Here is a 15,107-nt window from a genome sequence, read left to right as displayed (position 1 = left end):
TACTTTCTGGAGCGGAAGCTCCTGGGTTCTACCCAGTGCCAGGAGTCCAGGTGTGTTGGCTTTGGGAACAAGGCCTTATGGAGGAGCGTGAGGGACTGAATGGCAGGGTCATAGAGGTGGGGTGAAGTTAGGACAGCCAGGGTTTGAGGAAGACACCTATCTGCCTTGTCTCTACTTACCATGCACTCTTTCTCTTTCCAGGTGAAATTTCTCCTGCCATGCAGGTGAGTAAGGTATGTCTTGCTACATTTGGGTGCATCCAGTGGTAGCTTGATGGACAGGAAGCAGAGTGTCATAAAAATAAACTGAAAGAGGGTAGAACTAGATTAGATATTAGGAAGAAATTCATTTACTGTGAGGATGGTGAGGTGCTGGAACAGGGCACCCAGAGAAGTGGTGGATGCCCCATTCCTGGAAGTTTTCAAGACCAAACTGGATGCAGCTTTGAGCAACCTGATCTAGTGGGAGGCGTCCCTGCTCATGGCAGGGGCATGGAACTAGATGGTCCTTAAAGTTCCTTTCAACCCATACTATTCTATGATTCTATTCTTGCTCACATTCTTTTACTGTTCGACCAGGCAGATGTGTGAGTTAAACATGACTGTAGCCAGTTTTACACTGCATATCACAGGGTTTGAAGCTCTAGACAGGAGAGTTTATCCACGATGGACTCAGTCCTAAAGAGCAAAAGGGTGAATTACAGAAAGGATCTAGCCCACTATAAAATGACACCAAGAAGAATTTTGCTTTGAAATTCTAGTCTGTACTGCAAATTCAAGTTTGCCCTGCTTTCACTGGCTTCCATGAATATCAGCTGTACTTACACAGCTGAGGTGTGGGCACTCACTCCCTGCTGTCAGCCTGGCCTGGCTGTAGGGCTGATAGGGTAGCAGGATAAGGGGAAGCGCTGCAGTCTGCTGGGACATGCTCCTCTCATTGAGCCCAGTGTTGTGCTCAAGCCCAGCTCACAGGCGGGTCTCCCTGTGCTGGGGTGGGTGCAGCGGAAACATCAGGGGAGCAGTCAGGGCAGGAGTCTCTTGCACTGACTTGTCTGTATTCACCCTGTCTGATGGGAGCAGCCTGGGGACTGATTTTCTGCCAGCCTCTTCTAGAACTGGGTTTCTTTATTGTGAGTCGCACTTAAAAAATGTGTGTTTCTTGATCCCTGCTGTCAGTAGAGGTTCAGCCATATCTCTCCTGAGCATCTCTGTGCCCTCTTGCTATAGCAGCTCATCCCTCAGAACATACTTTTAGTCCCTATGAAAGAGAGCATAGCACTGCCATTGTTGCTGCTTCATAGACATGAAGTGACTTGCCCATGTGCATGTGAGAAATCTCAAGACAGAGCAGAAATTTGAATCAAAACTTCCAAATGTGAAACAGAGCTAGTCTGGAATTTATGTTGCTCAGCTGCTGGTTTTGTTCATCCATTGTGGAAAGCTCCCTGGAGCAGAGACTCAGGTTGTGCTCCAGCATTTCCTTTGTCAGCCATAGGTTTGCCAGGAGGGGATGGTGAGAAAAAGCTTCTAGCACCGAGCACCTTTCTAGTAGGCAGCACTCTTGAGGCAGGCAGAAGTAGCAGCTGTCCTCAGCATCAGCTGTTCTCAGCACCCCAGAGCTGCCAGTGACAGTGGCAGTATTTACCATGCCTGGATGACCTTCTTGGCCACCTTGGGGAGGTGCCTACCTGGTAGCAGTGCCTTGGGTCTCACCTGTATAGTTTGCTGGCTTGGCCTCTCTGTGGGCAGTCCCCCTGGCATGGTCTGGAGCTGTATTTTGCCCAGGATGATGTGCTCAGGACAGAGTGGCCCTGCCAGCTGCACCTAACCGTGACGCTTCTCCTCCCAGGATGGTCTCTTAGGGAGCAAGAGGAGCCAGGAGGTGGGTGGGAAAATGTCTCAGGGATGCTGCATCCCTGTTTCATGCATGAGAATTGAGGCAGTCCTATATTTCTGTCCCTCAGGGCACTGCTGATGCCACTGCAGAGCCTGACACACGCAGAGGTGAGTGCCAGGCTGGTGGGAGGGCAGGGTGCTTGTGGGGAAGAGAACAGGGCAGTGAGAAGGGAGGAGAGTGGGGAGACTGGGGGCTGCCTCCTCTGCATGGAAGCCCCCAGTGGGCAGGATGGGCTCCTGGCTGGGCTGGCTGTGGGGCAGTGCAGAGAACCCCTATCACACTGGGGTGGTTGATGTGGGGCTGTAGGAATGTGGGGAGGTGATGAATATCCTGCAAGGTGGAGGAGACTGTGTTAAATAATAAGATGATAGTGTTGCTGCAACCACCCTGCATCCGCTTCCCGTGAGCTTTTTTGGGGCTATGGTTGCAGGGCCACCCGGCACAGGTGAACCTTGGGCATGCACCTCTGCCTGTGATCAGGGGTTTGCCTCACCTCTCTTCTCCTTCCACAGCAGAGGAAGAGGAATTCTGGCATGGTCCTCCCCAGCCTGGCCCCATCACCACCTGGGATGCTGCTGCTCCAACACAGGTGCCAGCACAGGGCTCAGGTGCGTGTTTCCACCACTCTTGGGCATTTCCTGCCTCTCTTTGCCTGCTGCTACAGGGAAATGATGTCCTAAGCTCTGCCCAGGGGCCTTCTCCCTTCACCAGTCTGCTTGTCTTCCCATACCCCCCCCTTGAATTCCTAAAGAAGAGTCCCTGCCCTGTCACCCTGGGGTGTTGTCCCAGCCTGGTCTCACCTGCTGCCAGGCAGGGAAAGCTGGCCAGCCATGGGGAGACAAGAGAGTGATCCTGTATGGGAAGCAAGGTGTTTGGCTCTCTGAGCCCTTCCCTGCCTGCAGCTCCCTTGCCCGCGCAGCAGTGGCTGCCGAGCGGGGATGGATCACGCGCCCGCTTGGGTGGCTTTGGCCCCGTGCCCCCCGTGGCGTGAGCTGACTCATCGAGAAGGGGGAGCACACGGGGAGGCATGTGGCTCCCGGGGCGGCTTGTTTACTGCGCCGGAAACAAGGACGCTGTTGTTCCACTGTTGCTCAAGTGTCTGGGAGTGTGGCCCCTGCCCTGCGCCGGGGGCTGGAGCACCTTGGGGAGCAGGCCTGGCAGAGGCACCTTGCTGAGGAATGCATCTTCCTCAATAGCCTTTTGTTTGGGGTTGGGCTACCCCCCCAGCCCTTGGCTGGCTCGATTCCGAGGGGTGTGTGGTGCCCCGCTCCCCTCCCACTACCTTCCGTGCTCTGCTTAGCACGGTGATGCAGGGGAGGAGGGCCCTGCTGTCACCCCAAAAGGAGCCCCATCACAGGTGCCAGGCTCTGCTGCCAAGGCATGGGGCTGCAGGCTTCCTCACCACTCTTATTTGGGGCCAAGGCACAGGTGTGCAGTATAGAGGACTGGTCATCCCAGCTGGGCTCAGCCCGGAGTAGCTGCAGGAGGTGGTAGGGTCTACTGTGTCTCCTGTGCAGCCCTGTGGGTGCAGGCTGCCTGAAGAAGCAGATGAGCAGGCTCAGCATTGCTCTCCAAGAAGGGGAAAAAGCAGGCTCCTGGCATAGTACTGGGGACAAAAAGCAGACACTAGACTCTGTGCACCTTTTGGTGCTGCCCCCAACTCCATGCTCTCTCCTCCCAGGAGTCAGTGGCTGTGCCTCTTCACCCCTCTCCTGTGGAGCTGGTACTTGTGTTCTCACCCCAGAGGGATACAGCTGTTCGTGCCACCCTGGCTACACCTTGGACCCCAGCCGCCTCCACTGCATTGGTAGGTTGTCACCTGTTCTGCCTGCTGGGCCTCAACAGACTATTCAGTCCTTCAGGCTCTTGAGGGAAGGTTTTCTGGCAGCTCTGCTGAGCCCCTGCCCACTTGGTGCACTGCAGGGCTGGCAGGGGGCTGGCAGTCAGCTGAAGGTGGTGACTGCCTGTCTTCCCTCCCTGCCTGGGCACAGATGAAGATGAGTGTCTGAAAGACCCTTGTGCTGGACGAGGTCGCTGCATCAATAGTGTGGGCTCCTATTTCTGCCTTTGTTACTCTGGGTACACCCTGGCTGTCTCGGAGGGCAAGCAGAGCTGTAAAGGTAAGTGGTGTCCACCTGGCACAAGGCTGCCACCTCCCCAGAGCTTCTCTGTTCTCTCACACTCTGTCATGAATGTGCACACACATATGTGTGCACACAAAAATCCCCACCTGCACACCCTCCCTTCCCACAGATGTCCGTGGACAGCTTGATCCATGGGGATTACCTTCTTCTGCTTGCTCAGGGAGAGGACCTTGCCCATGATGATCTGGGCAGGAGTCTGTGATGCCAACTCTGATCACTGCTTTGTGGCAAGGAAGTGCTAGGGCAGATGAGGGATGGAGGAGAGTCCTGGCACTGGTCCCTTGGGTAGAGCCATATGCAGGTGGAGCAGGTCCTCATTTGCACCCAGCCTTCCTGAGGTTGGAGGGGGAAGACTCAGGACTGTCTCCCTGTCTGTTGCCAGACCGAGATGAATGTGAGCAGCCTTCTATCTGCCGAGGACAGAGATGCATCAACACTCCTGGTTCCTACCACTGCCAGTGCAAGGAGGGCTTTGCCATGAGCCCCAGAGGACAGTGTGAAGGTGAAGCTTGCTGCCCCCTGTTCCCCTGCCCCTCCAACCCACCTTCTGCATGAACACCTCATTTCCTCATCACTCGGTGCCTCCTCCTGGAAGGGAGGTAGGACACCCCCATGTTGGTCTGCCAACTCCCCAAGGGCTGCCTGTCCTCTCTGACTGCAGGAGGAACAGGCTCTCCTGGGTAGAGGGATGTGCCTGATCAAAGATTCCCCTTTTTTAATAGCTCATCTCCATCATAGAGTGGGAGGCTATTTCAGGAGGCAGTACAGGAAACAGGGCATGCACAGATTGCTGCTCCCCCCCTCCCTCCCCCCTGAACGGCCTCCAGAAAGCACTTGCCTTAAGGACTTCCTGAGTTGGAGGTTGCATCCTAATCATAGTTATGAAAGGCTGTGATGAAACAGCCCTGCACAGATGTTCTCTGATCCCTTTCTCTGCCCATGCATATTCCTTGCCTTGACAACATCCTTCGGCAGTGAGTTGTGCTGCTGGCTTATGTCAGCCCTCAGGCATGGGCGTAGGATCCTGAGTGATAAGTGGGGCCATAGAAAGTGTTGCCTAAGCCCCAGCAAACTCATCTCTGCTCCTACTGGGCATCACTGTGCCCTGGAGGGGAAGTCTGGGGATCCAGCTGGAGAGGATACATTGGAGAACGCTGCACTGTTTATCTTTGGGAGCCTGAGAGGAGTATGTTTCTTGGCAGATGTCAATGAATGTGCGGATCACAGCTCTTGCCCCAGTGCGAGATGTGTCAATACTCTGGGATCCTACAAGTGTATCAGCTGTGGGGATGGCTACCAGCCCAGGAACGGGAGATGTATTGGTAAGAAACTTGGGCTGCCTCTGGGAAGCATCCTTGCCCCCCCACAGCAGTGCTTCCTGCAAGCCTCTAAAGGAGCAGATGCACAGGCAGCACCCTTCTCCTGCAGGAGGCCAGCCTGCGTGGCCAGGCATCATGTCCCCATGGCTTGCTTGACAGGGAATGCAAGCACCCTCCCGTACCATGTTGTCTTCTGCTGTGTCACACAGATATGGACGAGTGTCTTGTGGAGGGGACTTGTACTCATGGACAGTGTGTCAACCTGGATGGCTCCTTCCGCTGTTCCTGCTACCGGGGCTACAAGGTGGCACCTGATGGGAAAAGCTGCCAAGGTACCAGGGAGCCATGAGTTCAGACACTCTGAAGTGTCACACAGTCCAGAGATTTCCCTAGACTCTTCCTGAGCACTTGGCTCTGCCTGAATCCTGGCCACCATGCTGGCTGGTTACCCCAACACATGTGCCCCTGGTCATGGTTGCTCTGCATCTTTTCTACTCATCTCACTCTCCCTCATGTGCTTATGCAGACATAGATGAGTGCACAGCCCAGGCTGCCTGTCCCTCTGGACTCTGCCTCAACACTAAGGGCTCCTACTCCTGCATGGCTTGTGACACCGGCTATGCTGTCTCTAGAGATGGCAGCATGTGTGAAGGTATCCCTTTCCCAGGACAGAAGGGCAGGCAGGTGCTGGAGGGAATGAGGGGAGAGACATTACCGTAGCTGGTTTACTGGGGGGGCAAGAGGACTTCAGGCTTCAGGATCCTTTTCCAGCTCTTTAGCTTCCTGTTCACCAGAGAACGTGGAGGGGTGCAAGCAGACATCACCTGGAGCAGCAGGAAGGTGATTTTCCTCACACAGGAAAGGGATGGGGGGAAGGATTCATTGATAAGACTCCTGGACTATTGATGATCTAGGAGGTGCTGACAAAGGCCAGAGGAGTACAGGAGGCCTGGAAACATTGGCAGAGAGTTGTGTGTGGTTCAGTTTAACTGTATGCCTGGGAGCATGAACCTCAAATGTAGGTCCTCAACAGAAGGAGAAACCTTGGATCCACAGCCCACGGATAGACTGTGGCAGCCAGGTTTCATAATTTTTACCCACCCCCTAATGTAACTTGGACATATTTAAAAAGGAAAGCTTAGATCAAGGGCTCTGCCTGATCAAGGTATGCTGGCAGAGAGTTAACACCAGCATCGATTTGTGTTGGTTGCAGTGCTGAGACATGAGAGTGCTGCAGTCCCTGCCTTTCAGCCTGACTGCCCCAGTATAGGCAGGGAAATTCCCTCCCCGGTGGCTGCCCTTAGGGGTTGTCCTGGGCTTGAGATGGTTTGAATTGAGCAAGGGAAGGGAGAGGGCAGAGCTGGCAAAAGTATTTGTTTAAAGATTGGCCACATGCTGAGAATTTCTCTCTAGAGCACTGCAGAGCTCTGCAGCCTGCACGTAGCTGGCAAATTGAAGATCTTGCCTTCAATGTGACTCTCAGAAGGATCCCCCTGCATGTGGGCCTCCAGTGGGGGAGGAGAAGGATGTTTTACTCCCATTATTCTTCTCTGTTTTGGTGTCTTAGAAAGCCAGTGTTATATGAACTTATTTTCCAATTGATTTTTGGGTGCGATGGAAGAAGCATTGTTTGATGTCTTACATCTGCCCTTCCCTTTTCCCAAGACTCCACATGAGCCGCCCCATCTCAGCCACCTTGCCCCAGCTGTTTCATGAGGGCGCCTTATCAGGGTTTGATACTGTTTAGGTCATACTGACCTGATGGCAGGATGGCATGTTCTTCCCTGCCTTGGCTGGTAGCCTTGTCTGTGGATTTAGGTTTCACATTTGAAAAATGATAAGGGTTTTGTAATATTTTTTTGGTAAATAAACTAGGTTTTGGTTCCTCTCCAGAAGAATTCAATAATATTTCTACTTTCAACCCTTTGAGACTGAAAAGCTGGGAATCCTGCCCTGAAGTGGTAGGGAGCAATGCTCATTCATGCTTGTGGCATGCTTAGTGCTCTGCAAAGGGGAAAAGGTCCCTCCCTGCCCCCAGGAGCTGCTTTAGCTCCTGTCAGGGGAGTAAGTGTAGAGCAGGACTCCCTCCACCAGTGTGTCTTTTGGTGCCTGCACACCAGCCCATCCTTCTGACTACCAGTGTTTTCCAATGCTTGCCCCTGCCTCATGGGCCCCAGGCAGCAGCAGTCTGCTGGCACCTCACATGAGGAAGGGAAGGTACCCCTTCCTCCTCTGCTGTGAGCAAAATCCTCAGAATGCCAGCAAGCTCTGGCCAAGGCCTGGGGGAGTTGGGTGGGAGAGGGTTTGTGGGGAGCTCGGCAGCTGGGTAAGAGCTGTTGTAGGCCCCTGGACAGCTCTGCCATGAGAAAGATGTTGTAGGCAAGTCTGGCAGGTGGGAAAGCGGAGCCTCAGAAAGTAAGGCTGGTGCTGTGTTAATTTGCTGATGTTTGCTCTTGTGCAGAGAGGCTTTGTCAGCAACTGTGGCTCTCAACTGGCCTCTTGGTGGTGTGGTACCCAGTGCAGAGCTCTGCTGGAGACAGACACTGGAGTTAGCAGTATCTCTGTGCTCACAGAATCACAGAATGTCCAAGGTTGGATGGGACCTCTGGATGTCATCTTATCCAACCCCCTGCTCAAGCAGGGCCACCAAGAGCTGGCTGCCCAGGACCATGTCCAGACGGCTTTTGAATTATCTCCAAGGAGGGAGACTCCATGGGCAACCTATGCCAGTGCTCAGTCACTGTCACAGTAAAAGAGTGTTTCCTGATGTTCACACAGGACCTCCTGTATTTCAGTTTGCGCCCCTTGCCTCTGGTCCTGTCACTGGGCACCACTGACTTGGTGCTGGAATAATGTTTATCCTGATCCCTCTGGTGGAAAGGAGTGAAGAGTCTGGGCTGACTCCTCACACCTTGGTAACAGGGAAGTCCACCTTCTTCTCACTGTAATGGGGTGGTCTGAGAGGGCAGCTCAAGCCCACCTTGCAGGCCAACAGCTGGGTGATGGCTTCTCTGGGTGAGGATCTTCCCCAGTCGTGGCTAGAGCTGGGGCCTCACTCTGTTCTGTGCCCTTCTACTTGGCAGATATGGATGAGTGTGAGGACCCTGCTGTTCAGTGCGTGGGGGGAGAATGCAGGAACACTCCGGGCTCCTACAAGTGCCACTGCCAGGCTGGCTTTGAGCTCATCAATGGCACTGTGTGTGAAGGTATGAATCCCATCCGTGCAGCCCTCTGGGTGCAGTACCTACAGCCTCCCTGTGGATCCCCCTTTTTTCTCAGCAGGGGGGATGCCAGTGCCAGTGCAGGTGATGCCACCATGCATGGCACATCCATAAACTTGTAGTCAAATTCAGGATCACCATGGACAGAGAAGATCTCTGTCTCCATGGTGGGAAAACCAGGTGAAGGATGTCCCCCAGGGCTGGATGCGTGGCCCTGACTCTGTTCTCTCTGCAGATGTGAACGAGTGCCTAAACAGTGAGATCTGCAGCCCCAATGGCGAGTGTCTCAACAGTCATGGATCCTACTTCTGCATTTGTGCTCCTGGTTTCTCAAATGTGGCTGGCGGAGTCAGCTGCCAAGGTGAGCTGGAGGGTGGCAGAGACATACCTTAGGTCCTGCCCTCTGCTCCCTCCCCTGCTGTGAGATCCAGGTTGATGTTTTTGTCCTGATTTCACAGATGTGGATGAATGTGCAGACAAGTCCCGGTGCTCACAAGGCCAGTGTCTGAACACAGAAGGCTCCTACAGGTGTCTGTGTGAAAATGGATTCAAACACTCGCAGGAGACTGATGACTGCGTGGGTGAGAGCTCATCGTTGGGGAGATTAGCTCCCTGGAATTTGAGGGGATGGATGCAGCCAGTGCAGGGGAGAGGGCAGTTCTGCTCCCAGCACCTAGACTTGCTGGTGACTTGTAAGGAGGACTAGTAATGGCTCAGGGCTTCTGGCCAACTGAAATTAACTCAGATGCTTCAGTGAGCAAGCAGGGTCCCCATCTGACCATCCTCATCCCCTTGCTCTCCTCCCTGCAGACGTGGATGAGTGTAAAGAATATGGGGATGCCATCTGCGGCACATGGCGGTGCCAGAACAGCCTGGGCTCCTACCATTGTATCATGGGCTGCCAGCCTGGCTTCCACTGGACCCCCTTGGGTGACTGCATTGGTGAGTACAGCCTTGGGAGTCCCTTCCCTCCCCCTGGCAGGAACAGGATGGCTGTGGGACATTTCTGCCAGAGGCGTGAGGGAGGAGGAGGAGGAGGAAATGTGTGGCTGGTGGAGAGGCAGATAATGCTGAGAGCTTGTTTTTTGGCTGCACTGCCTGCTTGCGTCTAGACTTCTCTCTTCCTGGCATCTGGAACAGACACCTCATTGTGCTGCTTTCCGCTCAGGGAGAGTCCTGGGCAGGTTACAGCCATTCCAAGCTTGGGGCTGAACTGCAGCTCCCTGTAAGCTGTGCTTGCTGGGGTCAGTTCCAGTCACCTGCCTGGCAGGCCTGGGTGAGCAGAAGGGCTGCTGGTGCCACTGTGCGCTAAGCTGGGAGTCTGGCTTTGGAGCCCAGGCTCCAGCATAGAGGAAAGAGCAAAGGGATTTCTGCACTTTTTGAGGCTCCCCCTAGCTCAGGGAAGGCTGCAGCAAGGAGGAGCTGCTGCCAACCACTGGGCTCTGGGCTGCTCCAAAACTCAGACATAGCATGTGGAGCTGCTCCTGGGCTTGGGAGCAGTGGGCTGTAGGCATGTAGCTGCTCTGGCTGCTCCAAGGAAAACTCTTCTGTGCAGCAGTTGAAAGGGAGCAGGGTGCAGACAGCAGGGCTGTAAACCTGTCCTCTCTAGGCAGAGAACCCAGTTGTGGTTGTCCCACCGCACTCCCTGGCACTACAGCAGTTGAAGAAGGACCAGGTCAAGAAGAATGGGACAGGAGGGTTTCATCCTTCATCTGTCTGCACTTACCTCACACCAGTTGCATGCTTGCATCTCCTGCCAATGTGAGCCTGAAGGCTCTGTGTCCCTTCATACCTCTGCAGGAAACTGTGCTGCCTTCAGTCACCCCTGCCAGCCACCTCCCATGTTTCCCATCCATTTCCCATTTCCACTCTGCTCTTGTTGCTCTGTTCACATGGCCTCTTTGCAGCTCTTTATGTTGCAGGAAGCTTCTCTTTAACACACACACTCATAGCAACTCATAGCATAGTGAGTGAGTTGGGCAGTCAGACCCAGTCCCTCACGTCATGGGAATGCCTGCCCTGGCCCCAGATCTTGGGGTCAGAGCAGAAGGGCCTGGGTAGGGATGTCCACTGGGAGAGGTGGGGTCTGGGGCAATTCCTGCTCTCCACTCCACTGCAGACATTGACGAGTGCGCCAACGAGACGCTGTGTGGGAGCCACGGCTTCTGCGAGAACTCAGATGGCTCCTTCCGCTGCCTCTGTGACCGTGGCTATGAGAGCTCACCCTCTGGGCACTACTGCATTGGTGAGTCTACCAGGGTCACTCTGCCAGTCAGTGAAGCAGAGCCATCAGTAGATGCCAGGCTATTGTCCCTGCTGTGTGATGGCTCCCGGACCTCAGATGGGGACTGCATTCACACTTGGAGAATCGCACACGTGGACAGGACAGCTTATGGAGTCAAACCCCCTCCCAGCAGATCTTTGTGATTGCAAAGGAGCACAGCTCTGAAAAAGCAAGTGGTTCCCAGTGAACGTGGGGTGAACCTTTTCTGTCCAGGTGGAAGGGAGGTCCTTGGGGGATAGAGGCACTAAAGGTGCTAGAGAGGTACTTTGATGGGTGCCTGTAGAGAACAGGCAGGGTGTATTATAAGGAAAAATATTTTCACCATGAAGACAGACAGGCAGTGGAACAGATGTCTACAATGGCTATGCGGTTGCCATCCGTGGAGGTTTTAAAGACCCAACAAGACAAAGCTCTGAGTAGCCTGGTGGGATTCCATAACTGGCCCTGCTTTGAGCTGGAGGTTGGACTAGAGGCCTCCAGTGGTCCCTTCAAACTTAGATGATCCTGTGATCCAGCAGGCTGGAGTTCAGAGCATGAAGCTCTTGTCAGGCTTGTGTTGAGCCACAATTTGAGCACAGTTCTGAGCTCATCCCTAGTAGCTTCCATCTGTCTACTGAAGGGTGATCTCATGCTGCAGACCATGCCCAGGCAGGGCTCCCACTGCCCACTGCTGCCCCTTGCTTTGCAGATGTAAATGAGTGTGAACTGATGGTTGCCGTGTGTGGAACTGCACTTTGTGAGAATGTGGAGGGATCCTTCTTGTGCCTCTGCCCCAGTGACCACGAGGAGTACAACACAGAGGCAGGGCAGTGCCAGCCCCGAATTGCCATGGGTGAGTAGGCAACTAGGACAGAAGTATGGGTGACAGCTAGAGCAGGAGTGTGGTAGCTCTGGCTGGGGTGACATAAAGCTGATGGACTGACGGGGCTGTACAAGCCTACAGACATGGGCACACTTTTGTCTGGGGAGAGCTGAGGAGCTTGGAAGTGCAGACCTGGGAAGGCCACACTGCCAGTGGTGGATGTACTCTGGGACCGTCTAGGTGTGGGATGCTGTCTTGGGATGCCAAGGACCCCATCCCATCCTTGTTCTGCTGTCTTCTAGAGGGCTCCGACACACACGCAGCCCACCTCTCTGACAGCGCAGAGCGCAAGCAGTGTTACTACCACATCAGTGACGTTCGCCTGTGTGACAGCGTCCTGGCCAAGAACATCACCAAGGAGGAGTGCTGCTGTACTGTGGGGGCAGCCTGGGGTGACAACTGTGAGACTTACCCCTGCCCCATTCTAGGCACAGGTAGGACTGTGGCCCCACCACAGTAGGCACAGCCAGTGCTCTGCCTGCCAGTTCCACCTTTGTTGCACTAATGAGCTGTTTCTTTGCTTTCCATCTCCCTTTGGCATCTGCTTCCTGGTCAGTGGAGTACCAAGAGATCTGCCCTCTTGGGAAGGGCTATATTCCCCAGGAAGATTTGCTCTCAGGAAAAATCTCTTTCACAGGTACTAGCAGCATTTTCTTTCGTTTCTTCAAGGGGGAGGAGGGAGGGCACTGTGAAAAAGCCTTGCATGGAGATGCATTGACAGAACTATCTCCCTGGGCCTGTGGTGGTGGATGCTAACATCCTGCTGCTGCTTTCCTCCATCCAGAGAAATCCTAGATTGCCAAGGTGGAAGTGCCCCTCCCTCCAGTCCTGCCTCGCTGCTGGCAGTGATTCTTTCTTGGTGCAGATCTCCCATGCCCATTATGAACCAGGGATGGGGATCATTAAGACACAACCCTTCCAGTTACTGATCAGATCTCCCAGTGGCCAGCTAGCTCAGTCTTTGACACTTCAATTCCAGAGGCGTTGCGTTCTTGACTTTCCAGTGGGAGAGGTGGGGGCTTCATTTGGGGACCTGTCAGTGATCCAGGCCAAGGTGCCGTGCTGGCTTTCTGCAGGTACAGCACCCAACCCACCTGCTTCCATGGCTGTGCTCCCTGAGACACTCTTTCCCTCCCTCCATCCCTGTCTCAGACATGGACGAATGTGAGATATTTGGCTCCGAGTTCTGCCGCAACGGACAGTGTTTGAACACAGTGCCAGGCTACAAGTGCTTCTGCCGTACAGGCTACTTCTACGACTCCAGCAGACTTGAGTGTGTTGGTAAGATGGCCCTCAAAGAGCAGTGGGCACCACACTGTCCATGGAGGGACAGCCATGCTGCTGCACCCAGACTTGTCCCTGCTGCCCACGGTACAGGGCCAGGTCTAAGTAACAGGCTTCCTGGGACCCTCCTGGGGAACAAGACTGGAGGTGGTGGGAGCCCCCGAGGTCTCTGTTTGGGCAAGGAAAGGGTCACATTGCTCATGTCTGCCAGACTGAAACATTGCTCTGTCCTTGTGTGTGGGCAGACCAGGATGAGTGTCAGAACGAAGTGTACTGCATCAATGGTGAATGTCTGAACACGGAAGGCTCCTACCACTGCTTCTGCAGCCTCCCTCTTGTGCTAGATGCCACTGGCAACCGGTGTGTGAATTTCTCCAGCAGGGCAGGTGAGCCTGATCTCCCACTGCAGCACACCTTTGCCCCACACATCCCGCCCCATGGGTGGGTCCACCAAGAAGGACCAGTGGGTGGGAACTTGATGTCTGGCAGGGATGTGCCAGCAGCAGCACAGTATCCAGTCAGGGCAGGGAGGGGGTAGGAGCTGGGGCACGTGGTCATCCCTCTTGGGACAAGATGGGCAGGTACTCTTCTGGATGATTTTGATGGCATCCTTTGTGTGTGTCACTCACAGATGCCTTGGAGGAGTATGAAATCCACCTGGATGTCTGCTGGCAGACCGTTGCTGACTACATCTGCCAAGACCTGCTGCGTGGCGAGCAGACCACGTACACTGAGTGCTGCTGCCGGCTGGGCGAAGCCTGGGGCCAGAACTGTGCACTTTGTCCGCACAGGTCCTCCGGTGAGCAGGGCGGCATGGGCAAGCATCTCCCAGCAGAGGTGGGAATGGGCTGGGCTGCAACTGGTCATGTTGTGCAGGTCTGCCGCATAAGGCTCTTTTCTGCATTGCTAAAACCAGCCCAAGGAATAGATACCCCCCCCAACTTCTCCAGGGCTGAGCTGCACCAGTGAGTAGGAGGTACTTGAAACTGGTTTGCAATGAGTCCAAGGTATTGGAGAGGAGAGTTCCTCTGTGCATCCCACTGCTCCTGCATAGGTTAGGAGAGGTGAGGTAGTGGCAGCCTGAGATGGGAGCATACTGGGAACTGGGGTTCTTGCTGCTCAAGCTGCTGGCCCAGACAGGAGGTGGTTTTCTTGAAGATGGGATCCCATCAATGAACTACAGAACTGCAGTTTTGGAGGGCACTGAATGCAGGCCTGGCTCGGCTGACCCAGTATGGATGCAAAGTGGCCATAGCAGACCTACCTCTCTTGAGCCAGGCTGTACTGACCATTTCTTTTGTCTCACCACTTGCAGCTGATTTTGCTTTCCTGTGTAATGGGGCCAGTGAAGACAGTGAGAGAAGGGCTGAGCCGCGAGAAAGACCTAGGTATGAGTATGGACCAGGCTTGGAAGACCCCCACTATGGCCTTCCCAGCCCTGATATGGGCCCCTACTACAACTACCTGGAGTCAGAGTATGGAAACCCTGATGCTGGATTCCCTCGGAGGGAACCCAACAGTGAGTTTCATGGCAGCCCTCTCCACCATGGCCCAGTGTGGTCCCCACCTCGCTACCTGCCCAGCCAAACTGGTGAGTACCGGGAGACACAGAGAAGTGCCTTCCCACCCAGCCTGTGTCCATGGGGACTGCCTGGCAGTTCCCACCCTGGCCAGGCTGCTCCAGGCTTGGAGCAAGCTTTGTTCCTGGCTGTTCTGAGTCAGTCCTGGCACCACCAGCACTGTCTTGCTCCATGTCCCCTCTGTGGCTGGGTGGAGGGTCACCCTGCCTGACACCACCTTTCCCCTCTCCAGGCCTCTACGAGGGCTTCGAGGGGCTACAGGCAGAGGAGTGTGGGATCCTCAACGGCTGCGAGAACGGGCGCTGCGTGCGCGTCCGGGAAGGATACACCTGCGACTGCTTCGACGGCTTCCAGCTCGACATGACCCGCATGGCCTGCGTGGGTGAGTGCGACCGGGCCCCGCGTCCCCTGGCCGCGGCTGCTCCCTGGCGGTGCCAGCCGGGACAGCTGCCGGAGCTGTCCCGCTCTCCTGGGGATTCCTTCCCATACAGCTCGGGAGGACTCTTCTGGAGGTTCT

At 54.8% G+C, this 15,107-nt stretch overlaps 1 protein-coding gene across 4 annotated transcripts in view; it reads left to right on the top strand.

Moving 5' to 3' along the window:
• The window catches only part of LTBP2 (latent transforming growth factor beta binding protein 2), a 71,482-nt gene that overhangs the window by 52,428 nt on the left and 3,947 nt on the right, over window positions 1-15,107 (top strand). For 2 of the 4 annotated variants that reach the window (XM_032692317.1, XM_032692315.1), the window contains exons 13-33: window positions 202-233; window positions 1,964-2,003; window positions 2,412-2,504; window positions 3,578-3,703; window positions 3,888-4,016; window positions 4,423-4,542; window positions 5,243-5,362; window positions 5,569-5,691; window positions 8,443-8,565; window positions 8,816-8,941; window positions 9,039-9,161; window positions 9,391-9,522; window positions 10,700-10,825; window positions 11,553-11,696; window positions 11,969-12,160; window positions 12,283-12,363; window positions 12,879-13,007; window positions 13,256-13,396; window positions 13,642-13,809; window positions 14,326-14,601; window positions 14,823-14,972. In XM_032692317.1, coding sequence (XP_032548208.1) covers window positions 202-233; window positions 1,964-2,003; window positions 2,412-2,504; window positions 3,578-3,703; window positions 3,888-4,016; window positions 4,423-4,542; window positions 5,243-5,362; window positions 5,569-5,691; window positions 8,443-8,565; window positions 8,816-8,941; window positions 9,039-9,161; window positions 9,391-9,522; window positions 10,700-10,825; window positions 11,553-11,696; window positions 11,969-12,160; window positions 12,283-12,363; window positions 12,879-13,007; window positions 13,256-13,396; window positions 13,642-13,809; window positions 14,326-14,601; window positions 14,823-14,972 — 2,694 coding nt within the window. Of the gene's footprint in view, window positions 1-201; window positions 234-1,963; window positions 2,004-2,408; window positions 2,505-3,577; window positions 3,704-3,887; window positions 4,017-4,422; window positions 4,543-5,242; window positions 5,363-5,568; window positions 5,692-8,442; window positions 8,566-8,815; window positions 8,942-9,038; window positions 9,162-9,390; window positions 9,523-10,699; window positions 10,826-11,552; window positions 11,697-11,968; window positions 12,161-12,282; window positions 12,364-12,878; window positions 13,008-13,255; window positions 13,397-13,641; window positions 13,810-14,325; window positions 14,602-14,822; window positions 14,973-15,107 lie in introns of all 4 variants that reach the window. The other 2 variants (XM_032692314.1, XM_032692313.1) reach the window with 2 other exon arrangements.

This window comes from Chiroxiphia lanceolata, chromosome 6, assembly GCF_009829145.1.
Source record: "Chiroxiphia lanceolata isolate bChiLan1 chromosome 6, bChiLan1.pri, whole genome shotgun sequence".
NCBI lineage: Eukaryota > Metazoa > Chordata > Aves > Passeriformes > Pipridae > Chiroxiphia > Chiroxiphia lanceolata.
Note: the sequence above shows the minus strand (reverse complement) of the source record. Positions and strands in the feature narration are given on the sequence as shown.